Source organism: Numenius arquata, chromosome 1 (assembly GCF_964106895.1).
Source record: "Numenius arquata chromosome 1, bNumArq3.hap1.1, whole genome shotgun sequence".
In the NCBI taxonomy this organism is placed as follows: Eukaryota; Metazoa; Chordata; class Aves; order Charadriiformes; family Scolopacidae; genus Numenius; species Numenius arquata.
The window spans coordinates 124,429,217-124,454,579 of NC_133576.1; the positions used below are offsets into that span (position 1 = coordinate 124,429,217).

The 25,363-nt window shown below is 42.0% G+C and overlaps 1 protein-coding gene across 4 annotated transcripts; it reads left to right on the forward strand.

Moving 5' to 3' along the window:
* The first annotated feature begins 6,081 nt into the window (after positions 1 to 6,081).
* MSANTD4 (Myb/SANT DNA binding domain containing 4 with coiled-coils) lies at positions 6,082 to 15,911 on the forward strand. Of its 4 annotated transcripts, none has more exons than XM_074147247.1 (4): positions 6,082 to 6,140; positions 9,438 to 9,498; positions 11,331 to 11,944; positions 13,481 to 15,911. In XM_074147247.1, exons 3-4 carry the CDS (start codon positions 11,441 to 11,443, stop codon positions 14,048 to 14,050), a joined length of 1,074 nt encoding a protein of 357 aa, XP_074003348.1. In that variant the 5' UTR covers positions 6,082 to 6,140; positions 9,438 to 9,498; positions 11,331 to 11,440; the 3' UTR covers positions 14,051 to 15,911. The 4 variants fall into 4 exon arrangements, with proteins under 4 accessions (XP_074003348.1, XP_074003357.1, XP_074003365.1 ...); XM_074147256.1 differs by lacking the exon at positions 6,082 to 6,140 and adding an exon at positions 7,569 to 7,692; XM_074147264.1 differs by lacking the exon at positions 6,082 to 6,140 and adding an exon at positions 8,207 to 8,276.
* The last annotated feature ends 9,452 nt before the right edge of the window (positions 15,912 to 25,363 follow it).

Sequence of the window (25,363 nt, forward strand, 5' to 3'; positions counted from 1 at the left end):
GCCAAAGTGGCCTTCACAGCATTAAAACCAGGTATCTAACTTGAAGAGACTGATAATTCCTATCATCTTACTTCAGCTCTTCAGTTTTACCAGTTTTTCTCCATCCTTGTGCCTTAGTAGTAGCTGTACTTTCTGTTTTCATCCCATTAACTGTGGCAAGATAAATTGTGATCACATAGTGCAGGGTGGGGAAGATTTCTACAGGGTGGATGATTCATGTGGTACCTTTGCTTCAGTCATGCTGTTAACTAAAGAAAAAGCGCTTCAGGATGTTTTCTAAAATAAGTCTTCCATCTCTGAAGTCTCCAGCACTATCTACTAAGCAGCCACTAGGCTGCCTACAGCAGCAAGCTGTAAAATAAATTTTAGTTGTTGCTTCGGTTAACTATGGGAAAAATTTGTATCTTGTCATACATCAAATCCAAAGCTACAAATATAAATCCCCATGTTTAAAGTCAGAGTAAATAGTATTTCTGAAGTGAAAGAATTCCTTTTTTAACTTCTGTAGTGATTTAAATGAATTAAAACACTTTCATCTTGTACTTCATGGTAATTTTAAGTGTTAAAATATTACATGGTAAACACTACACAATATATTGCTTGATAAACTTTCAGTAGTCATCTATTATAATGTTAAAATTGTAATGGACTTAGTATTAATATTAGTCTAGGCATACATTATGAAGTCAATTTGATCTCATGCATACAGTGTCTGACATAAGGACACTGAAATTAGCTAGGTTTCATAAATTCATTAGTAATCTTCCACAGCCTGAGAATTTTCTTTCTTTCCAGCTATTTGAATAAGATACATAAGTATCATTTAGGCAGTAAGGTTGTCATATGCCAGACAGAATGGTTCTAAATATCTAAGCACATCTTTTCCAAGCAGTTTAAAAATGAACAAAATTATTGAGATGCCTAAAACATCTTTCATATGGCTTGCGATGACTGTGGTAAGTTTATTATCACATCACTACTGCATGTACTTTTTGCAAAAGTCAAGCTCAATATTAATGCTTAAAGCTTAATATTGCCAAACAACATACTTCCGTTTTAAATGGTAAACAATGGAAAGCTCCAGTTCTGTAATTGACTATAATTTGTCATTATATACCTTTATAAATTTAGATAACATTCATCATAAATATTTTCATAAGGATGTAAATGAAAATTATGCACACTTGAACAACATAATAATAGACTGGAACTCCCCCACTCAATAATTTATTTGTATTGAGATGTGTGCGAGTTCTGTAGAAGTAAATAGCTTGTTATTATAGTATTTCAGGCAACTTCCACATTTATTTCGCTCTTTTCATAGTGAGTCTCCAAATCATATTATAACTACACTTAGCCAAGTAACCTTTACCATCACCATGCTGAAATGCAAGCATTTTTATACTGGAACACAACTACTTTTTGTTAGTGCAAAGCAAATGTATTGAATAGTTTAGGAGAGATGGAGAATTCTATTCCCGCTTACTGAAACAGTAGGAGAAAAATTGATAGATATGCAGGAGAAAAGTAGCACTAATAAGGCTACTCGTGGTAGTATAGAGACTTCATTAATCATTAAATATAGCAACTTGTCACTTCAACAGAAATACAAGGCCCAATTCTCCTGTTTGTGTTTTTGTGTTGTTTTTACACCCAAGTAGTACAAGTATGCAACTTATGCAATGAGAAAAGTGACATATTATGCCCACAGTACATGGGTATGAATAGCTATGCAAATTGGAAGAGACTAGAGAATTCCGAGGTTTTTTAATTGCCACTGTCATGACGAAATTGCTGGGTGACATAAACGGCAAGTGAGAGTCAGTAATTCAGGTGATGTTCTTGCCTCCAAGTTTCTCCTTACAGCAAATTTTTTTTGGCAGTCTTCCATCCAGCCATTTGCTATATGTATAAGCCTCTGGCATATGACATCAGCCAGAGCAATGACATGTGGTAAATTACTCAGTATGTATAGTGAAAACTGAACAAAGCTTAATTTGGAAAATAGACATGCTTCTTTAATACTCTATGCTACATTTGCACAGGAACTAATGTCAGTTCTCAGTTTGACAAATCATTAATGGATTTCAAATGGAGTTGAGCTCTCTTACTCAGTGATCAGGAAATAATGTAGTAGTATCAGTTACTTTATACCATTGCTTACAGAAAAGTTACTGTGAAACTATGAATTTTCTTCAGTTATGCGGGTAAGCCTGTACTGCGACTCTCACAGAGGGAAAAAAGGTCATTTGCCACAATTCTGCATACAGAGAGTTAAATCTGATAGCAGAACTGAGTGCAGAAGAAGTTGTGTTAGAAACTCATGGTGAAAACCAAGGCTTGATGATAGAATTTGGGGCCTAAGTTCCGAATCCTGTAATTATTCGCTAATGATGTAAGAAATCTCAGTGAAGTCAACTCCACTACTCAGAAGAATACGTATTACTTGCATGAGTAACTTCTGTAGGTCTGAATCAAACAGATTTTTCAGCTACTTTACGCAGCTGTTATGCAATTTAAAAAAAATCACAAAATTAGTCCAAAGCGAGTTTTTCTACATCTTTTCTGTCTTTTCAAAGCTCACAGTACTTTATGAAAAGGTACCTTCCTATAGAAATAGTCGATGACTAGATTAATGATTACGTATGTTCTCACTGAAATATAGTAAGATGTTTAAAACACAAATTGCATGTAAAGTTATACTCTACTATTTGCACTTAAATGATGTAACCAAAACATTTCTAATAGTATTCTATGTCACGGAACACATTATAAGCATGACCAGTATAATATACATGAAGATAATATATATTGTATGTGGGATTTTAATATCCAGTAATGATTATATTGGATAATCTTAATTTTTAAAGAATGCTATCAGAACATTATGGCACTTTGGTAATGCTATCATACTGGTTTAGTTGTTATAATAAATATCAATTATTCAGGTGTTTATATTAATTATGTTTGCACAGACCTGATGATTACTCTATTATTTATGTACTAATGAATTTATTTTCTATATTCTAAATACATTTGTAGTAAGCCAGTTTACTGCTGTTAAAAATTCATTATATTCACAAAACGAAATAGATTTACTGGGTCAGATTTATTTCTGGTAACTCCATGAGAAAAGCTGTATACCTCCTCTGATTAGTAGTAGGTAGTAGATAAGGTATAGGCTATAGAATGTGCAGTTGGTAACGTGGAGTCTAATTTTAGATGTTTCTGTTTGTAGGTGACCAACAGGAGGCAGCATAAGATCTATTTTAATTAAAACAGACTGAATCCAGGGATATATTTGACAATATTTGTAACTGAACATTATGCTCAATTTACTTATTTTCCCTTCTAACATCCAATAGAGATCAGTAACATTTTGCTGCTGCCTGGGCTCTGCTGATACATGGAAAGTATGATACTACATGTTTGCCGAGATGTTCATTCTTTTGTGAAATAAAAGCACCGAGCAACTGAATCCTCCTCGGGTCTGATTTTTTTTTTTCAACTGGAGAACATTTTGTATGTTAGATTATAAACAAGAATGCAGTTAGCATGCATGAAAACTGCAGTGAGAGGGTTCTTTATAATTATCCTTGGACCTTGTATTTGTACATCCTTTGTATATCAACTTGCTGCTCCCACGCTGGATTTGATTTAGCCTGCTGAAAAGTTGTACGTTCGCCATTTTAAAGTACGCATTTAAACTGGTATCTTTTTTATTGGATGCATCTAGCTCAGATTATAGGGGTTTTTTAACAGTTTAAGTATTGCAAATGATTAGGTATTTATTTTGACTGAAATGGGCTTCCATACTACTTAGAAGTGGCTTTAAGTAAAAGGATATATAAGCTAGTCTAAAATTTGTGTGCAAAGGGTGCAGAAATGGCATTAACGCAAAGTGAAGGAGCCCTGTGTTGCCTTGTATCCTTCTGGGACTTAATATTCTGTGTCCTTCAAACCTCTGTATAGATTATAGAGTTACAACAATAAAAATTAACGTTTCAACAATCCAAGGCCTTTGCCCACTGCTAGCAAAAGCCATTTGGAGACATACAAAATGTTCCAACAGTGTTCACAACATTAAGAGCTTGTATTGAACAATGAAGGGATACTCAGACCAAATTTGACACCTGTAGTTGTGTGACCCTGTGCACAATCAGAAGAAAGTTGCCTGTGTATGTTCTACAGATCCGGGGAATTCACCATGGACTTGCACAGTTTTTACCTGAAGTTGGCCATATGGTGGGACTTTCCTCATTGTCATCAAAAACAAGGAAGCGGAGTCTAGATTTAATGAATAAAATACACATAAATTACACATAAATTCAAAACAGTTCACATGAATGAAGAAGGTCCAAGGATTTTTGCTGGAGGAAGCTGGTACATACCAAGAGTTTTCACCGGTGATCAATCATCTCTGTAATACTGGAATAACAATAGAGGGAGAAAGTAGAGCTATTTAGAATTATGTGCACCCCAGGAAATCATATGTTTCCTAGTTCAAATTATTTTAATGGACACTAATCATATTTAGCATTCTTGTGCTTCACAATAAAAGAAGGATACTCAATGAGATATAATTAGCAGTAATTATTTTTGCAGACTGGCAGAGGTTCAGACTGTTAAGGACTTTCCCTCTCTATCATTTTTCCACCTACCTGCACCTGAATCTAGTTTGAATTAGCTTGCAAGACCTTTAGGGCACACTCGCACCTTATTTCTGAGCGCTGTCAAAAGACCAGTAATAATCTAAATTGAAGCCTAGTTTATACATAGATCTTAATGAGAAATATCCCTGTATAACATATTGCCAGCAATGGGGCATGGTCTTGCTAGCCTACTCCTTACTATTTTCCATTTTAAAATTTCATGATATTCAGTACAAAATGGGTAAGTATGGCAGCAAAACTATCGTTATCTGTAAATAAGCTGATAAAATTCATAGCCTTTCCACATTTTGTTTCTATAAATATTTTCAGGAAATTCATTGACAGAAGTCTTGACTGAAACTGGAAAATAGCATTTTAAAGATTTGTCATTTCATCACACAATTATAATCACTAGAAGCTATATTAATCAAATAACTTCTCCAACCAGTGACAATGCTTAAGTCCAAATACTGAATACACCCCAACTTGGATTTGAAAGGACTGAGCAAGTAATTGTTAATAAATATGCAAAATAGCACATTCATGCATCAGGTTGGGCAGAGGTAGGAAACTGTAGGAAAAAAATATTTTGAATTATCTATCTGCAAGTAGTATCTGCACAAAGGTTATGTTACCAAGGCAACGGCTTGTAATACAAAGAGCAAGTGCCAACCCTTCATGTGTGGCTGAGGAGGCAACACGGAAGCGCCCAAGAACAGAAAGATCCACAGAAGGGTTTCACACGGTGGCTTACATAAGCAGCGCCTCCCAGAAAATATTTACTACGGTACTCCTACAAATATTACCTATTTATCTCAAAACCCACAATACACTCAAGCCGCACAAAAGAAGCACAAACTGTTGCGCGTTAGCCGTGCCACCATAAGCCTATTGGTCACAATGGCTCCAACTGCGGTTTTCTGGTTGCCCCTACACGGCCGCGGAAAAGCCCGCGGGCCGAACCCGCTCTCTCAGGCTGGGCCCGCGGTGCCGCGAAGAGGAGCGCCGGCAGACAAAGCTGCTCCTTCGCTTAGAGACCGCCGCGGAGAAGGGGCCCCCCTCTCGCACCGCCCCCTCAGACAGTGGGTGGGACAGCGGCCCCGGGACCGCCCTGTCTGGCTCCTCCGTAAGCCGGCGAGATCCCCGCCACCGGAAGCTCACTGAGGAGAGAGGCGGGCCTTGACAGCCATTAGCCAATCACCGGCTGGCACTGGAAAGACAAGCAGCCACTGCAACCAGTGCTGCCTGGGGGCCGCGTGTGGCAGAGGCCCCGCTGGGAGCGGAGTTGCCGCGTTCCCGGCGTATGTGGGGGGGGGGATTCCGTCCCGCCTGGCGCGTCGGAGCGGCGAGGGGCGGGGCGGAGGGGGGAAGCGGCGGATAGGGGTCGCCAATAGGCATGCAGGAAAGACTGACAGGCACGCAGCTCGCCCAATAGGAGGGCGGTGGCTGTTAAAGGGCCGGCGACCCGGAGGGGAGAGTCGGGCGCAGGTGAGGAGTTGGCGCGGATCCCCGGGGACCTGAGCGGGGTGGGGAGTGGGCCCAGCCGGTGGCGGGGCCGGAGCAGCCGGTGCGGGGTGCAGGCGGCCGCTTCGTGGGGGGAGAGCGGTGGGGCTCTGCTGCTATCGGCCTCCCTGGTGTCGCCGCGGGGAGGCCCTCTTCCTCCCGGGAGAGGTGTGGGGCCCCGCGGGTCGCTTGCCGGGGGGAGGCCCTGGCCTGCGGCGCGGGTGGGGGCCGTGGGCCCACCCGCTCCCGGGGGCCGGCCTGGAGGAGCGGCCACGGCGGGGCTCGGAGGCGTGCCGGCCGGGGCAGCCTGCCGTGCCCTCGCCAGGCTTTGTTGCCGTTCCGCGGCTGCGTGGGGCTTCTGTGGGAGCGGGCCGGAGCCGCTGGCTGGGCCGCCCCCGGCTTGGGGGCTGCGGCCGCCTTCCGCCCTCCAGAGCTCCCGGTTCCCAGCTGCACGGGGGAGGCTTTCTCCTGTCCGTGGCTGTTGCTGTGGTAGGGGAAGGGGACAGCCTGAACCCACAGCTGCCTTCCATCCCCGGTACCGCCTCTCTGCTTCCATAAACTATCTTTTTAGGTGGTGGTGGTTCCTTTTAGCGCTTGCCTTTTTCAGGTGCTCAGGCCTTGCAGGGAGAGCTGTCCATTTGGTGACCTGAGTGAGGCAGCACCCAGATCCTCCTGTGCTAAAGCTTCTCTTGGTACAAGGGCATGAGTTGTTCCATGCCAGTGTAGCCATCCATTACGAATTGCATATGAAGTTTTCCAGAAAGCCCTAGGCTTTAGTATCATGTAAAGGTCCTCAGTCAGACTCTCAAATTTTATTTAAAACAATGTAAATAGCAGGTCCTTCTGATTTAAAGGTGTGGGGTTTTTTTTTTTCTTCAATCATAAGCTTTGAAAGTTTAAAAAAAAAAACAGGGAAAAGGGCAAACCACAAAGGCATCATACTTAAAAAAAAGTCATGATTTTTCTGGAGAATAATTAAAATTTGATGCTAACACCAATCCTTCAATCCTCATGTATGCATGGATTTTTTTTTTTGTTGTTTGTTGATCCAGCACGTGCTCGCACAATAAGCTGCGAGCAAAGGAGACACAAAGATCACAGACAGAATGTGTATGCCTCTGTCATTATGTATGTCAGAGTTAGTCAGTGTATGTGTGTTCTGTGTGTTTATGGAGTGCTCAGTTTAGTTTTACAATACTTGGTTTGCTTCAGTCCTGACAAATAGTTAATGTTTCTTTAGTCCAGTGATGAGGACCTTCTTGGCCATTGGACTGACAGGGCTACATGAAACTCATAGCTGTATGTTGTCATCTTGAAATCTTTCAATTATCATATGATCAGAATTGTTTCTATTTTTTCTAGCCAGCACTTTGCATTTCTGCCCAAACTGTAAAAAATATGCATTTTGTATTTGCAGCAGCTCCTTGCTGTGTGATGGGTGCGTGGCTCGTCGTTTAATGGGCTGTTCGCATCCTCTCTTATTTCCCAGGAATTTCTTGGTCACTTGACTGACCAGGCTGCAGCTGTTCCCTGTCAGGTAACTGATGTCTTTGATCGTGTACCAGAAGTACTTTTGGTCATATAGTTGAGGAGGATTTTTTTTTTCTTGCAAATGTCTTCTCTTACCTTCATAGTGGTGTAAGTGGATTGATCTGACCAAAAGTGTTTTTTTCATCTCTGCTCTTATCTCCACATACTTTTTCTAGAGTGAACTGCCCATCTTCCCAATTGGTGCACTCAGCAAATATTATTTGCTGTGGAATCCTCTACTAAAACCAAGATAATGTAGAGCAGTTACAGCTCTGATTTTGGAAAAACTGTAATGTCTGTCTACTGTGTTGGTTTTTTTCCAAATGCATGCATTTCATGTTTTAGACTTCATATCAAAGCAGAACTTAAGCATGCTGTATGTCGTGCTTTTGCAAATCATGCTTTTCAAAATGGTGATAGGGTGTTGGTTTTTTTCTGTATGGAATGTGTACAAATCCTAGCTTATTACCATTCCTGTCCCTTATGTACTTCGAGCATGTAACAGTTCATTTTTCTTCATTAGAGAGTAATATCCTGGAGACCATCAACAATGTCAGGAAACACGATATCCCAAACCTCAGCTTTAGTTAGGTAACAATGCTTTTTAGCGAATATATCAGAAAGGTAAATGGTCCCATGGTGGAGTTGATTAAACTGCGGGAGTCTGTATACTGTTAATTGTTGTTAATTAATTGTTCTAACCAATTCAGATTAACAAGAAAGGAATTGTCTTTAATGAGGCAATATGCTTTCAAAGAGAAAAGAGTTAGAAAATGTAAGATGTCCTTGCCAGTTGAAAGTTAGTAGTCATGCGTTTTAAAATAGGTAGGCTTTGCTGCTGTTTTACTGGGAAATTCGGGGCCTTGTATCAGACATGTTCTAGTAAAAAACAAAAAAAAAATTAAAAGAACTTTGCATAATAAGGGAATTGGTTGCCAGAAGTTTCCAAGTTAGTATTACAATTCTTAAAGGTTATGTGCTTGGCTTATGGCTGAGAATCCAAACCCAGGATTAGGCATTTCACAAAGAGTGGCTGTGGAGATCAGACGGGTGATGCCCAGCACCTGCACAAGGAGCAGGGAGACTGACTCACAGTGTAACCTGGCATTTCTGTGTTTTAACTCTCAGCCTTCTCTGGAGCTAAGGTGAAGGCTTGGCTGCCGGTGTTTTCTGCAGTCATGTAGAATTATAGTTAGAAAGTAGCACTGATGAAAATTTGATTTGAAAAAAATTTTTTTTTATTTTTCTGTGATTGTACTCACTTTACCCTGCTCTGCTAGCACTGAGGAGTTTAGGGAGGGCCAGGGTAAATAGAGATACCATGAGTCTCTAAAATCCTGTGTTTCCCTGTTATTGGGGAATGACCTGAATCTTGTTCATCCCAGCTAGGACGAAGTAAAGGACTTAGCCAGTGTATGTCTTGAGAAGAAAATGGCTGTGATTCAGCAAAAGTCTGATATTTAGGTACTTAAAGAGACAACTAAGTATCTGCTAGTACTTTTAAGAGTTTGACATATCCAACTGCCAAGTACTTTGGAAAGTCTGACCCATTTTTCCATAGTCAGCAAAGTACTTGAATGTTCACTTAAGTAGATACTTAAAGTCAAATGTGAAATTTTACTGTTTTCAGTAAAAATAAGTGTGGCCTTATGAATGGAGGTTCAGTGTCTTGGTAGTAACAAGTCAGAAGTACTATAATTCTTGTGCAACTTATGTTGTAAGTAAGAACTCTATGTAATTCTTTTTACCTAGAAGATCAACTCAAAATGGATACCTGTGAGTCTTTCACACACGCTCCTGATCCTGAAAACAGGTAAGCGCAAATGTGCGTGTTTCTAAAGCCAGCATGAATATATGAGTACTTGGTCATTCCCCAGTAACCAGGAATGACAAGCTATATGTTTATCAGTCCAGAATAATTGCATTATTAACAGTGAAGCTTCTAAAAGTGCTCTTAATTTGTTCTGTGTGCAGGTAAATTTTCTGAATAATTTACCCACTCGGTGACTTTTTGTAAGTTTAAAGAAAAACCAAAAAACACCTTGCACAAGATGAACTTAAAATTTGATACATAGGCCAGCAAATTCAGTTGCCATAATAATAGAAAAGCACTAACGCTGTGATTTGTGATTGAAAAGTACAGCAAGTACCAAATAAATTGTTTTAATGACGGACAAGTAAATGTGATGCTGCTTCTTTGAAAGCCCAAGTATCTTTTCATGGTAATGTCATAATAATGAGGGTTAAGGGAGATGCTTAAATATCAAATAAAAGCTCTTAGGAAAAAAATGACATAATTCTAGCAGATACAGTGAGTAAAGTTTTTGTGTAACATGTATATGCTTAAACCAAGTTTAGGAGAGTAACAGGATTTAATTCGATTGTAATTTAAAAATCCTGTCTAGCTGGGGGAAAGTTACTTAAGAATTAAGTCCATTAGCCAATAGCAGTCTAATATATAATCTGAAAGCCATTTGCTTCAGATGTATAGAATTTTCATCCTAGATTAATGGTGAACAAACATAACAGCTTGAAACTGTAAGTACTGTGTGGTCAATCGTTGGCCTACTTGGATTAAAGCCTTTTGAATTTACCCGAAGTGGTAAGGTGGTAGGTAACATAGTACAAAAGAAAGTTCAAAATTAATCCTAAATTCAACCATTACTAAGCAGTCTGTGACCAAGAATTTTTTTTTCTCAAATGTCTGTTTTTAGGTTTGGGTTTGTTGGGGTTTTTTTGCTAATGTGGTGTATAATACATTCATCACTGCATTAGTAGTCCCCTGTTTCTCCCACTCAGACTTTCCACTCTCTGTACAGAGTTGTGCACAATCTGTCAGGTGTGTTCTGGGGTGTAGCTTTCTTCTCAGCATCAGGCACAGGACCAGCTGCTGCTGAGGGCAGAGGACTGGACACGCTTTCAGCCTGCCACCACATCTGACATGAGGTGTTTTGCAGTGTGAGAAGGATAGAGGAGGGCTTTACCATGGGCACATAGTGGCTTATTCCTAAATCTGTTTCTTGTTGAAACATCTCTAATGCATGATGTTTTTTTGAACTAGTAGTTATTTTCTGACATTCAGCAGAACTTCTCCAGTTCTATTTTTTGTGATTAAGATAAGTAAGAAGAGCCTCTAAAATGTCAACTTCGCAAATCAATCTATTTTGGGGGGGAGGGGCAGGGGCAGGGCTGGAGGTGATGTCTCATCTCAAATATGTCTCAGAAATTTCCATCCCCTAAGCATTTGATGTTTTTGAGGTAATGATACAAAAATTTTAGTTTCTTTTGGACATCATTTACCATTCAAACTGAAATGCGTGTGTCAAATTTCAGCCTTAAGCAAATCCCGACTGGCAAAACTCGTAAGACTTGAAGGAAAATAGCTGTATTTTTGTAATGGAAATATCAACTCAACCTTAACAGTTTGACATGGATATGTTAATGGATTTCTAATGCAATGAGATCAGAGAAGGTATCTATAGCTACTTTATATTCAGAGTTTAACAAAATGGGTTTTCTTCTATTGAATGAATGATCAGTTCAAAATACGCATTCCTTAAATGATGACTTAGGAGTCAAGTTCGTTAAATGAAAATATACAGTGTATACCTTGGAGATTTACGTTGTTTGCTCTTTTTCTCTTAGGAAGCCTGACAAATAGGAAAATACTACAAAGTGAAGAGAAAATTCACTTCACAAGAACTCTGCTTTCATTGGCTTTTAAATGTTATTAAATAACTGATTAGTTTCAGATCATGTCTGTAGTCTCCTGTGGTGAAATTACTAGGTTAAAGCTGGAAAAAATGAAACAATTAAAAAGAAAAAGAAAAAGCAATTTTAGCGTTCAGGAAACTCAAACTCTCCTTAAGGAAATCAGAAAAAGGAGAGAAGTACTCTTTTCAAAGCAACTTAATACAACAATTAATGAGATGAAAAGGAAAGCTTGGGAGGAAATAGCAGAGTGTGTAAATGCTGTAGGTGAAGGAGAGCAAAGAACAGGGACAGAAGTGAAAAGGCGATACCTTGACTGGCGAGCACTCATGAAGAGAAAACGTCTGAATGCAAACATCAAAGTAGTAGGTGCTGGCTTTCACCTTCCTTCATCCAATTTAGATGACTCTCTCAATGAAGACATGGATGAGAAAATGGGATTTGCAATTGAATCTAGTTTTGAATGGCAGAATATCACTGACTTCAGAGAAGCTGGTGGATCTTTAACAGAAATCAAAGTAGAAGAGGAGGATCCACAGAATTTTGAAGTGAGTGACTGACATACATTAGTTATATGCAATATGGCCTTCATTTCATTTCAGCATGAGGCTTTTTGCTGTGTTTCTTTATAGCATCTGTTTCTGTTTTTTCTGAATGTGTGAATTAAAGAAACTGTAGAAACAAACATGTTTCAGAGAGGTGGTATTCAAATCTAGCAAGTTGCAATTGTGTGAAAGGCCTTGGATGCTGATTACTGAATTGCTATCCTTCAAGTTTGAATATGTATTTGCACATGTATTTTCCATTTGTATGTGCTGTAGTTAAGGATTAGTCCAGTCAGTAGGATAAAGGAAACTGGTTATTTTAATACTTGGGTGGGCTGGCTGGATGAATGGAGAAGAGAAAGGCACCTCTACCAAATGAAAGTATCTCTTACCTGCAGGTACAGAAAGAAATAGATTATTTCTTGCATTTCTTAAAATGAAGCCACAGGAGATGAAAACATTACCTGAATAAGTCAGCCATTCCTCTCTGTCACAATTCTTTTGTAAATTTGACAAATAGCTGTGGATCCCACAGGTTGTTACTCCTGGTAGTACTGTGGCTGCCCTGGGGTTGGCAGGGAGCTGGAGTGAAGTCAACTGTTCGGATAGTTTTGTTGTGCCTGTACAGATGTATAGTTGTCATTTCAAAAAGGGGTACTCAAACAGTTTTGGTTTGGGGTTTTTCTTGGGGGGGAGGAAACAACTCCTGTCTTAGCTCAGTTGAGATGTGTGCTGGGAAAAATTCAGCATAAGCTGTTAAATGATACGAGACTACTGTCTGACAACTGCTGAAGAACAGCGTCTGTCTGCTCTAGTGCTAGAGGGCTGGCAGTGGCTCTCATTGCCTTAAGATTTTCTGAATCCATGTCTTCCTCTGTTTGCCTTTCTTTTACAGCATATTTAGTGAGAGACAATGGTCCTAACAACCTAGTCATCTGCATCACAGCAAATGTGATAATACAAAATTGGTTAATCAAGTCCTTTTTATTAACCCATTTAATATAGTGTGAAGGGTTAGGACCATGTGAAAAATGTCAGTGTTAAGTGTTTTTAAGACAAGGAATCCTCAAGTTATTGAAGGCTGGGTTACCTCACATAGTATGTAGCCCATGGGTCCAGCTGCTCTGATAAATAGTCACAACAAATTCCTAGTGGCTTACATAAATGTCACCCAGCTATATGAAAACTAAGAACAGCATATGCTTTTTTTAGATCCTGTTTTCTATCAGTTGTTCTGAATGCTCTGTAATACCTATTGTGCAATATTTTGTGTGTTCTTGCATGTCCACTGACAAGATGATTTTTCCATTTTTCATTACCAGATACTAACTTGCAGATAAAGTGTGTTTCTCTACCTGTGTAATGGTAGAAAACAGTCTTTTGATCTAACATGGTTATTTCACAGTGAGTTAAACAGTTCTGAGAAGATTTTAAGATGAAAAAGCCCAGTATGTTCTTTTCAGTGAAGTTGTGTGTAACAAATTTATCCCGGCATAAAGACTAGAATGTAATTCTTGTCTGTCACATTCCTCTCTGCAGTTTCCTATTGAGGAAGAAGAAGAAATTTTATCATCAGTTCTGCCAGATTCGAGAAAGGAAAATGACCTACCGGACTTCCCCCACATTGAAGAGTTTGGAAATCTGAGCTCTGTTCAAGCTAGGCTAGCCTATGAAGATTCCCACCTGCTTATAAATCTGGAGAAGCAGAAGGTGGAGCTGGAGAAGCAGCGACTAGACATTGAAGCTGAAAGGTTGCAAGTGGAGAAGGAACGCCTGCAAATCGAAAAAGAACGGTTGCGGCATGTTGACTTGGAGCGTGAGAGACTTCAGATTGAGAAGGAGCGACTTCAGATTGAATGGGAGAAGCTCAGGCTAGAGACCCTGCACACTGAAAAGCCTGCCCTGGAAAATGACCTCACCCAGACAGAAAAACCCATCGTGCAGCCTCTGGATCTAGAAACTGAAAAGTTAAAACTTGAAAAAGAACGCTTGCAGTTAGAGAGGCTGCAGTTCCTAAAGTTTGAGTCAGAGAAGCTGCAGATTGAGAAAGAACGCTTGCAAGTGGAGAAGGAGCGCCTTCGAATTCAGAGAGAGGGTCACTTGCAGTGAACTTCTCGACTGAAGTATCAATGTCAGTGTTTTGATGTTTGTAAACTAGATGTAGTTCTTTTCTTAACACTGAAACTGTCCTGGAGGTTTAACATTCTTCTGTTCAGAGTTGAATGCTGATGTTAAACTGAAAAAGAAAAAAAAAAATAGAATGGTGCTCAGTATGTCAGTGTGCCTACATAAATGAGCTTATGTGTGAAATTGCTTTTCAATGTATTAGAACTAAGTGTTATGTTCTCTTGTCTTCAGTATCATGTTGTATTAGTTTGTTGTCCTCATCTCATAGATACATTGAGAAGAATCAAGGCTGAACCTTGTACTTTTTTTCACTGTACTAACAGTAATGAAGGATCAGAATAAATCACCATATGTTGTGAGGGCCTGGTGCTGATGATAGCCCACACAGTAAGTAAGTATAAGTTAGACAGAACACAGTAACACGGAATCATGATGTGATTGATTCGTTAAACTTAATTTCCCCTTTTTGTGTTTTTTCCACCCCTACAATTGGAAAGAGTTCAAGAATTATTTAAAAGTGAAAGTACTGCAGTTGTGTTTACTGTTGTTCCATGGATTGAATGGGAGAGCAGAAAATAGTATTGTTCCTTTTGTATGAAATATTCATACTAGATAAAGTTACACATCAACCATACCTGCTGTAAGCTGGACTGTTGGTTGCACCACATCATTAATAATGCTATGTGGAATATAGCACCTGTCTTAGTATAGCATAGGGATGCATGCGCTGGTTGATCGGGCATGCTGTCTGATGAGTCTGTGATGACCCCCTGAAGTAAATTCCTTGACCTGGTTTGTTCCTAGAAAGAACCCATGTTCCGTGGTGTTGGTGGTGGGTGTCTGGGGAGTGGAGCCGCAGAGGCTCAGCACAGGCTGAGAAGCGCTGAACCTGAACACCATCGCTCTTGATGTTAGTTCTGCCTGGCCAGCACTGAGGTTGCGACCGTGAGGCAGCCAGAAGAGGCTTCTGTGGCTGACACCTTACAGTATGTTTTAATTAGACAAACAGAAATGGTCAGTGCTGAAGGCTGTCAGTATTTTTCATAAGCAATGTATTCATTTAAATTAATAAAAAAAAAGTCAAGGAAGCTTTCTATTATTTCATATATGTTTACACCCCAGCTGAGCCAGACTTTACATTTCTCATCTTTCTGCAAGTAACTATCTTTTGTTGACTGCATTTAAAACTTAGGACTATGAAAATACTAGACCTGAATATATGTTGAGTGACTTAAGTGTATTCTTGTGCAAGTGGATATATTTATACCACTACAGGATTACTTTTATTCTGCAAGGAAAATGTTATTTTTTTTATTACTGAAATAAGTGTGCTTCTACAGTGGAAATAGATTTGACTACTACAATCCAAAATTGCTCTCGAGACTGTTTCTTCACAGAGAAACAGACCTATATGTGAAGACAAACCTGGATAGTTAAAGTTGTTGGTGCCTCCATTGCCTGTGTGGTAAATCAGAGGTGAGGCATCTCAGAGTAGGACTTAAACCAAGCAGCACTTACTTGAGAATGGAAAAAGGAAGGAGACAAACCAGCTGGACAGAAATGCCCCAGGGGGAAGTGTATCTGAGAAGTGTATCTGGTCTTCCTGAATGAAGTGGGTTGACCCTGGCTGGATGCCAGGTGCCCACCGCTGCTCTGTTGCTTTGTGCCTCAGCTGGATGGGTGGGGGAAATATAATGAAAGTCTGGTGGGTCGAGAAATGGACAGGAAGAGATCACTCACCAATCAATGTCATGGGCAAAACAGACTCAAGTTGGGGAAACTAATTAAATTTATTGCCAATAGGATTCAGAGTAGGATAACGAGAAATAAAACTAAATCTTACAACATCTTCCCCATGCACCTTCCTTCTTCCCAGGCTCAACTTCACTCCCGATTTTCTCTACCTCCTCCTGGAGGGCGACAGGGAATGGGGGTTGTGGTCAGTTCATCACGTCTCTGCTGCTCCTCCCTCCTCAGGGGGAGGACTCCTCACACTCTTCCTCTGCTCCAGCATGGAGGTCCCTCCCACGGGATACCGTTCTCCACAAACTTCTCCAACCTGAGTCCTTCTCACAGGCTGCAGTTCTTCGCGAACTGCTCCAGCATGGGTCCTTTCCACAGGGTGCAGTCCTTCAGGAACCGACTGCTCCAGTATGGGTCCCCCACAGGGTCACAAGTCCTGCCAGCAAACCTGCTCCAGTGTGGGCTCCTTGCTTCATGGGTCCACAGGTCTTGCCAGTAGCCTGCTCCAGCATAGCCTTCCCATGGGGTCACAGCCTCCTGCACATCCACCTACTCTGGCGTGGGGTCTTCCACAGACTGCAGGTGGGTATCTGGTCTACCATGGACGTCCATGGGCTACAGGGGGACGGCCTGCCTCACTATGGTCTTCACCATGGGCTGCAGGGAAATCTCTGCACCAGCACCTGGAACACCACCTCCCCCTCCTGTGTGTCTCTATGGGCTCTATCGGGCATAGGGAAAGCTTCTAGCAGCTTCTCACAGAAGCCACCTCTGCAGCCCCCCCGCTACCAAAATCTTGCCATGCAAACCCAATACTCTGAAATAAAGTGGCAAACTTTAAGCTCCCTGATACGTATCAAACAAATTTATATTAAAAATACCTTTCTGTGATTTGGAGAAATTATTTTTTTCCTTTTAAACTATGAGAGAGGCAGAATTTAGGAAGCTTGTCAGGTTTGCCTCGTGCATGCAGCATTTACCCAGATGGTGGGATAACTTTGGTTTCTTGATGCCTGTATCCTGAGGTGACCAGCTTTCTAGATAACTATTCTGACTGCCAGAAAGGGTGAGTAGGAGCAAGGGGCAACACAGCCAGTCGTGCAAGAGGTAGTGACCAGAAGGACCAAGCCAGGACAGAGAACCTTCCTATTGTCTTGTCTGTAAGAAATGCTTGGCCAGGAAGGAGCAGGTGTGGACTCTGGCTCCTGTTTTGACAGGTAGTTAACGCTGCTGCTTGGTACCAGCACCTCTGTCTTCATCTTTTACTCCAGATGAATGACTTAACCACCAGGGTAATGAGATGTGTTTTACATTGGGTATCTTGGGAATGATGCCCCCAAGAGCATTAAAGGTTCTGGGGAAAAATAAATAGATAAAGCTGAACCATTTCTGAATTCTGAATTGTTTCAGAAATTTGAACACTTCTCCAAATGTGAATAGAGCAGTATGTAAGCAATTATTTCTTCTAACGACTATTCAGCCTCCTAGGGAAATGATGCATCCTTTGGTTATACAAAACCTTTTGGAAAATACTGAATGGTGAAATTAAGTATCATCATAAATCATTGAAAATACAGTTTCAACATAAAATTTAGAGAAAATTACAGAGTTTAATACATGAATTTTATAGCTTGCTTGCTTTTTCCATACCAAAATTGCAGTCATTTCATGGTAATTTGTATTTAAATGTCATATCTTTAAATACTAATCTGCAATCTCTTAAATTTTAATTGCTTGATTTACCAACCTGGGATCCTGACAGCAAAGCCTAAGGGCAAGATTTTGACCATGTAAATGTCACCGAAGTCAGGACATATGCATGAACTCAGTTCCTCCTTAACTGGAGAGGGAGAGCTTTTGGACTCCTGCTCAAAAGAAGGGCCTGTGATTGTAAGTAATGAGTGACCTTTCCAGACTGGGAAGAGTTTTAAGACAAGGGGGAAACCATACACATACAGAGGAAGAAGCAAGTATTTGGAATAAAAAAGGGAGAGGGATGAAGATAGAACATTTAGTAAGAGGGAAGGTGGGTGAAGCTGGTGATAGATAAAACAGACTACTGGAAATATCCCCAGTGGTCACTGCAAACTGCTTTATGGAGGTTATGTCTGATGCACTCATTTCAGACCTCACCTCTCTGTGGGCCCCCGTGGGGACATAGGAATGAGGAAGGCGGGGGTTAAAGCGCAGCCTGAGGTGCAGCCTGCAACTTCTCAGCGGCTGTGAAAGGCAGCAAGGTCACGCTCTCCTTGTGTGCCATGTAGCTTTCTGTGCTGCAGCAGGAACATGCACTGGGGCCTTCATAAACGCCATCAAGTCCACTACTCCATTAAGGGGTTTCTAGCCAGTAATTTTAGGGTCAGAAGGCCACATAATGAAGGTAAAATAAAGGCTACTTCAGAGAGTTTCTCGCTGTCTGTTAGTATTGATGGGTTCCACCAATTTGTGCCTGGCTAAGACATTAATGGAAGAGAAGCAGAGTGCATGCAGGGATTTTCACAATGCAGTTTGGAGACAGACTGGCTAATGCTTAACAGTGTCCTAACAACAGCCAGCGAAGCTCACAGGGCAAGGTTGTAAATGTGATCCCTAGCAACAGGCCAGGATGAACAGCAGGCATGCTCCCAACAGGACACATCTGAGAAAGCATGGCGGGCTTCAAAAGCAACCCCTTTTCCTTGAGTAAGGGATCCTGTGTTATTTCTGGGCCATCTTGAGCAACTTTCACTGTGTGTAAAGAGACGCTGCAAGCAATGTATACATAAAGTATAAAATCTTTGTTTATTAAGACAAACAAGAGATGGTTAGGATTTAATGAGCTCTCATTACTATCCTCATCACCTCAAGGTGTCTTTACTAGCCACACAGGCATCAGCCAGGAGAGGAAGGGTTTATCATTCTCTAGGGCTCCCCAGCATAGCTCTTTGCTGGTGCTGAGTTGCCATCTCTGAGAGTTTTTTTCTTTTTTTTGCTTTGGCATTTCTTAATCTTTCCACGTTAATATGTTTGGGGTTTTTTTCCCCTTAAATTCTTGAAGTGCTGCTGATACCTATCTGAACAATCCAACCTCCATCTGTAGTTTTACCTTATCTTGCCTGACTCTTCTCTACAAGCTTTCAGAGCTTTTTCCTCACAATTTTATGATTCTCCCACCAGCACGAGCCAAGGTTTGCCAGCTGTGCTGGGCCCTGGATTAGAGACATGGCGGGGAGGTTGTGTATTTCCCTGCAGAGTTGGTTGAACCCACCTGACCTCACTGATAACAGTCCAGGAGGTCTCATACAGCAGTGGTACTAGTCAGACAAACCCGCGAGGGAGTGAAGCAGTTCTCCAGCACCCATCTGTGGGGTTCAGAGCTGCATGACTGGGTGATGGTGTCCTGGATGTTGCTTCTGTTGCTATCCTGTATCTCCAGGATAACAGCAAGACTGGGCAAAAAAAAAAGAGGAAAGCTAGTATCACTCTCCTTGAGCTGTTTCAGCTGTTCGAAAATCCTTCTCTGTCACTGGTAGCTCTGTGACATAGCATGACAAGCCCAAAATGGGAGACCAAAGTAAGTCTTGTGTTCCTGTGAACTTTCCCGAGTAGAACACAGGGCTCTTGGTTACATCAGGCTATTTGCCAGCTGCCTGGTGGTAAAAGTTGCCTGAAACACTGCTGCGATGCCAGGTATTTGGATAATCCAGGACTGGATGTTGTGTGTCTGCATCATCTCGAAATCAACAATAATCTGTCAGGTGCCCTTTCAAAATGTAGCTGAATAACATTCATATTCTGTTTTTCTCCCCCACAAAAAAGAGGTTTCTAAGTCTATCAGATAAACTCCCCCTTGCAAGTGGGAATGAGAGGCTGATAACTCACATTTCTTTGCCTTTTCATAGAATTTATGAGGCAGTTGCCACAAAAAAGCATCAGTGACACCACCTGCCTCTCCAGCTCACACGCCCCCAGAAGCCCCCCTCAGAAAGGCACGGAGTCCTCCAAGGAGACCGAGTCAGATCCAGGGCTGATATTTTACAAACACAAAAATACCCTCAAAAATCCTACTTCATGTCAATCAGAACCCTTGACATAAGTGATAGGTGGGAGAAGAGGGAGGAGGAAAGGCTGATTTTTCACTATTGTTGCTGAAATCAATTAGTGAATTTAATGCAGAGAGTGTCAGAAAATGCCACCAAATGCCTTGGTGTTCACTCCTTTTTCTCTTTTTCTTTTTCTTTTTCTTTTTCTTTTTCTTTTTCTTTTTCTTTTTCTTTTTCTTTTTCTTTTTCTTTTTCTTTTTCTTTTTCTTTTTCTTTTTCTTTTTCTTTTTCTTTTTCTTTTTCTTTTTTCTTTCTTTTTTCTTTTTCTTTTTCCTCTCCCTTTCCCTTTTCCTTCTCCTTTTTCTTCCCCTTCTTTCCTTTTTTTTCCTTTTCCTTTTCCTTTTCCTTTTCCTTTTCCTTTTCCTTTTCCTTTTCCTTTTCCTTTTCCTTTTCCTTTTCCTTTTCCTTTTCCTTTTCCTTTTCCTTTTCCTTTTCTTTTTTTTTAGAGTTGAATGTAATAACCTTGCAATCTGATGAATGGCAAAATCGAGACTTAATACAGAAGATTGCTTAAGGCCCTGTGCAGCTTCTCATCTCTCAGAGCCTGTCATTCCTCCCTTGCTGACTTAGGGTACTGGCCCCATGTCTTACAAGAATTAGTAACCCCAAGCATGCACCCTGTTCCTCCCATGCTCAAAGCACTTCAAGAGGTAACCCAGCTCAGCTCAAGCTCCAAGTGTCCCATTCAGGAGTGGAAGTGCTGGGCCGGACAATTTGGCCCCTTATCTCATTGCTCAGAGGTCAGGGAAAGACTGGTTTTCCCTGTTCCAATCTCCTCCAGGCTGTCACCCTGTCTCCTTGCCCGGCCTCCAGGCTGTCAGCCTGCCTCTTTGTATGTTCCTAATCTGTGTTTCACCTTGTGTCTTGCACTTCCTTGCCTTCATCTAGCTCGGAAATTTCTGGGGTGGTTGTCACTTTGATGTCCACATACCCGTATGATGCTGATTTGTTCTCTATTCAATTTTGATATCTCTCTGTTCACATGACACTGGCTTGGCTCTCTATTAAAATGGAGCATGAGAAGGTAACTGTCCTTGGTCACTATCTGACTCCCACTGACTTTTCAGAGAGAGCTGGTGGTGATATATTCTCTCTTTTTCCATCTGTGGAGAATTAAAGATAAAGCTCCCTCTTTTCCCACCCAATTTGAGCAAGAAGACTGACAGGTATTAAAGTATCACCCACAAGGAATGGGTGAAAAAGATGGGGTTACCTAGTCAAGAACAGAGGGACTGAGGGGAGACATAACAGCCTTCAAATATCGGAAAACCTGCAGGAAATAATGTGCTCTTTGTGCCTGCTGCCAATGACACATGAAAGAATAATCCTCAATTGCAGCCATGACTGCCTGGACCAGCCATGAGGAAAAAGGCTGGTCAGGACATGAGGACTGGTCTAGGTGTCCGGGGAAGCTGTATGGCCTCCATCATTCAGCAATTTTAAAAATATTTCACGTTTGGCAAACATGAAGTGTGGTACAGATACTGTCCTCCACCAGTATTTTCCACAATGCCATCAACAGGAGCAATAAGCGTATTCACTTCTTTTCCTACTTATCTTTCCTATTTCTCTGTGCCGTCAGGTTTCAGGCTGGCTTTCCTTCAAGTTTTGCCTTGTGAAAACACGTCAGCTATGCAGTGCGGACATGAGATGCTGCCGTTGCTTTTCTGACCTACATTTACTTCTAGGCTCAGCGAGCTCCAGTGTGTTAGTCGGAGCATCCCTGGGGATGGGGAGGACTTCTCCTGGGAGGCCATGGAGGAGGCAGCACGGCCATTCAGCTCAGGGTTCGAGCATGTTACATCGGGAGTCCTGCTCCTGCTCTGCATGGTGTGTGTGGCATGGTGAGTCCTACCAGAGTGGCAGTTCAGCTGCGTCCCAGGCAGCTTCTCACCTCTGAAAACACCCAGTAGCTCTTTCACAGCTCAGTGTTTCTCTACCAGATTTGTACCATCTCCTGTGTTTGTTCACTCCGTGAATGTCCAGATTGGAAAACCTGCATCTCTGAGGTCATAAGCAGTCACACAGCCCAGAACAGGCAAAAAGACAATCAGTCCCAGAGTCATAGAATCATAGAAGGGTTAGAGTTGGAAGGGACCTTAAAGATCATCTAGTTCCACCCCCCCGCCCGCCATGGGCAGGGACACCTTCCACTACACCACATTGCTCAAAGCCTCATCCAACCTGGCCTTGAGCACTTCCAGGAATGGGATATACACAACTTATCTGGACAACCTATTCCAGTGTCTCACCACCCTCACAGTAAAGAATTTCTTCCTGATATCTAATCTAAATCTCCCCTCTTTCAGTTTAAAACTGTTACCCCTCATTCTATCACTCCCTGATAGAGTCCCTCCCCATCTTTCCTGTAGGCCCCCTTCAGGTACTGGAAGGCTGCTGTAAGGTCTCCTTGGAGCCTTGTCTTCTCGAGGCTGAACAACCCCAACTCTCTCAGCCTGTCCTCATAGAAGAGGTACTTCAGCCCTCTGATCAACTTTGTGGCCCTCTGCTGGAGTGGCTCCAACAGGTCCATGTCATTCTTATGCTGGGGCTCCAGAGCTGGACGCAGTACTCCGGGTGGGGTCTCAGGAGAGCGGAGTAGAGGGGCAGAATCACTTCCCTCAACCTGCTGGCCACGCTTCTTTTGATGCAGCCCAGGACACAGTCGAGCTTCTCATCGACCAACACCCCCAAGTCCTCCTCAGGGCTGCTCTCAAGCCATTCTCTGCCCAGCCTGTATTTGTGCTTGAGATTACCCTGACCCAGGTGCAGGACCTTCACTTGGCTTTGTTGAACTTGACGAGGTTTGCATGGGCCCACCTCTTGAGCCTGTCTAGGTCACTCTGGATGGTATCCCCTCCCTCCAACATGTGGACTGGTCCACACAGCTTGGTGTCGTCAGCAAACTTGCTGAAAGTACACTCAATCCCACTGTCCCTGTTACCAACAAAGATATTAAACAGCGCCGGTCCCGGTACTGACCCCTGAGGAACACCACTTGTCACTGGTCTCCACTTGGACATTGAGCCCTCGACGGCAACTCTTTAAGTGCGGCCATCCAGCCAATTCCTTAACTACTGAGTGGTCCATCCATCAGAACCATGTCTCTCCAATTTAGAGACAAGGATATTGTGTGAGACAGTGTCAAATGTTTTGCACAAGTCCCGGTAGATGATGTCAGTTGCTTTTCCCTTATGCACCAATGCTGTAAGCCTGTTGTAGAAGGCCACCAAATTTGTCAGGCATGACTTGTCCTTGGTGAAGCCATTTTGGCTGTCACCAATCACCTCTTTATTTTCCACATGCCTTAGCATAGTTTCCAGGAGGATCTGCTCCATGATCTTGCCAGGGACAGAGGTGAGACAGTCCGTCCTGCAGTTTCCTGGGTCTTCCCGTTTTCTCTTTTTAAAAATGGGGGTTATGCTTCCCCTTTTCCAGTCAGTCTGAACTTCACCAGACTGCCATGACTTCTCAAATATGATGGTTAGTGGCTTGGCAACTTCATTCACCACTTCCCTCAAGACTCATAGATGAATCTTATCAGGTCCCATGTACCTGTGCACCTTCAGGTTCCTCAGATGTTCTCAGACCTGATCTTGTGTCTGTTTGTGGTGGGTGGTGTGTGGTTGTGGGCGTTTGTTTTGGTTTGGTTTTGGTGTTTGGTGTTCTGGGATTTTTGGTTTGGTTTTTTTTGTTTCTTTTTTTTGGTTGTTTTTTTTTTTTTGTCGGTTGGACTCGATGATCTCAAAGGTCCCATCCAACCAAAAATATTCTGTGATTCTGTGATTAGGGTGGTGAGACATTGGAACAGGTTTCCCAGAGAAGTTGTGGATGCCCCATCCCTGGAAGTGTTTAAGGCGAGGCTGGATGGGGCTTTGAGCAACCTGAGCAACATGGGAGGTGTCCCTGCCCATGGCAGGGGCGTTGGAACTTGGTGATCTTTAAGGTCCCTTCCAACTCTAACCATTCTATGATTCTATGTTTCTCCTACAGTGGGCAGTTCCTCATTCTCCCATTCCCTGCCTTTGCCTTCTGTGACTCAGGTGACATGGCTAGAGCATTTGCCAGTGAAGGCTGAGGCAAAAAAGTCATCGGTTCTAGCATCGCATGCTACAAGCTGTGGTCTGGCACTCTACTTTTCACTTATCTTTTCCATCACTTATGTTACTACACAGTCTGAATATTGGGCTTCTTATGGCAATAATCCTTCCTGGAGGCTAAAAATGATGGACAAGCAGACCCTCCAGTGGCATGCTATATGAGGGGGGTTTTCTAGTGCCATGTCCTCCTCATCCGTCGAATGGGGAGCTGCACAAGCTGCTGCCTCAGCTGTGACCAGTCACTTGCAGAGCTCTTGCTGGCGGCAGCTGGTAGAAGGGGCTTGGTGGGCATCGTACTCTGACACTGGAAAGGCTGGAGCTGCTTGCTTTAGATGTGTATTTGTCTTCATGAATCTCTTATTTGGCATTTGGGTCTTGGTTTGTGAAGAGCTACATTTTCTAGTAACCATGTTATCCAGAAACCAGAGCAGGAACCCGTGGTCTTTGAGTATTCCAAAGTGCTAAGGAGGCAAGTAGCAATGTATGAGGCAAATAAACAAAATTTTAAAAGCTATCAGAGTAAGAGCAGCAGCAGCTACAGTCTCTGATAAAGCTGGGTTTCACTGGAAGTCTAAATCCCAGCATCACTCAGGCACTGTTGAAGTTTGCAGCTAGTAAGATAAAATATCAGTGGGCCATATTCCTCCATATACTAGCGGGTTTGTTTTGCATCAGTGACTCAGAATGTTTGTAGCTGGTATCAGGACTACAGAAAGATTTTAATACAGGCTTAAAAAAAAAAAAAAGAGGAAAAAAGATTACATTTTAAAATCAATGCACAACTTTTTTTTTGTTTCCAGGTAATCAATTTATTTGAAGACCTGTGCTCCAGGCAAATAAGAGGAGGAGGGCAAGGAAGAACACCTTCAGTACTGACCTGGGGCAACTTATAGTATTTCGTCCTTTCCTCTCATTTTTTTTTGACTAATTTATACCAAAACAATTATTTTTTTGAGCCACTAGTTATTCCACCAGTGCTTTTGGCTCAGTGTCACCAGGCAATCTTGCAGCCATGCTGTGATTTAGCCATTTGTCACTCACGCAGCTTGAAATGGGAGCTGGGGAGGGAGCGCTGGGCAATGTGACTGTGGCAGCTCTCGCCCCCAGCTCATCATTTTTCCTTCCTGGTCTCTTAAAGCAAAATCTCCTGATGCTAGGTCACAGTTACCATGCCAATGAATGCAACAGTTCTCAGCCATCAGAAAATGTAAAAGAGCTAAAATACAGAGCTAAAATAAATATAAATAAAATAAATAAATAATAAAATAAATAAAGAGCTAAAAGAGCTGGCTAAATAGAGAGCTTTGGCTGGAGCTCAGGAACAAAAAGAAGGTTTATGATCTTTGGAGAAGGGGCCTGGCAGGCAAGGA

Coding starts and splice junctions, on each gene's coding strand:
- MSANTD4 (XM_074147247.1), top strand. CDS start 11,441: ATGTCTGTAGTCTCCTGTGGTGAAATTACTAGGTTAAAGCTGGAAAAA. Junction 11,945..13,480: donor AGGATCCACAGAATTTTGAA/GTGAGTGACTGA, acceptor TCCTCTCTGCAG/TTTCCTATTGAGGAAGAAGA.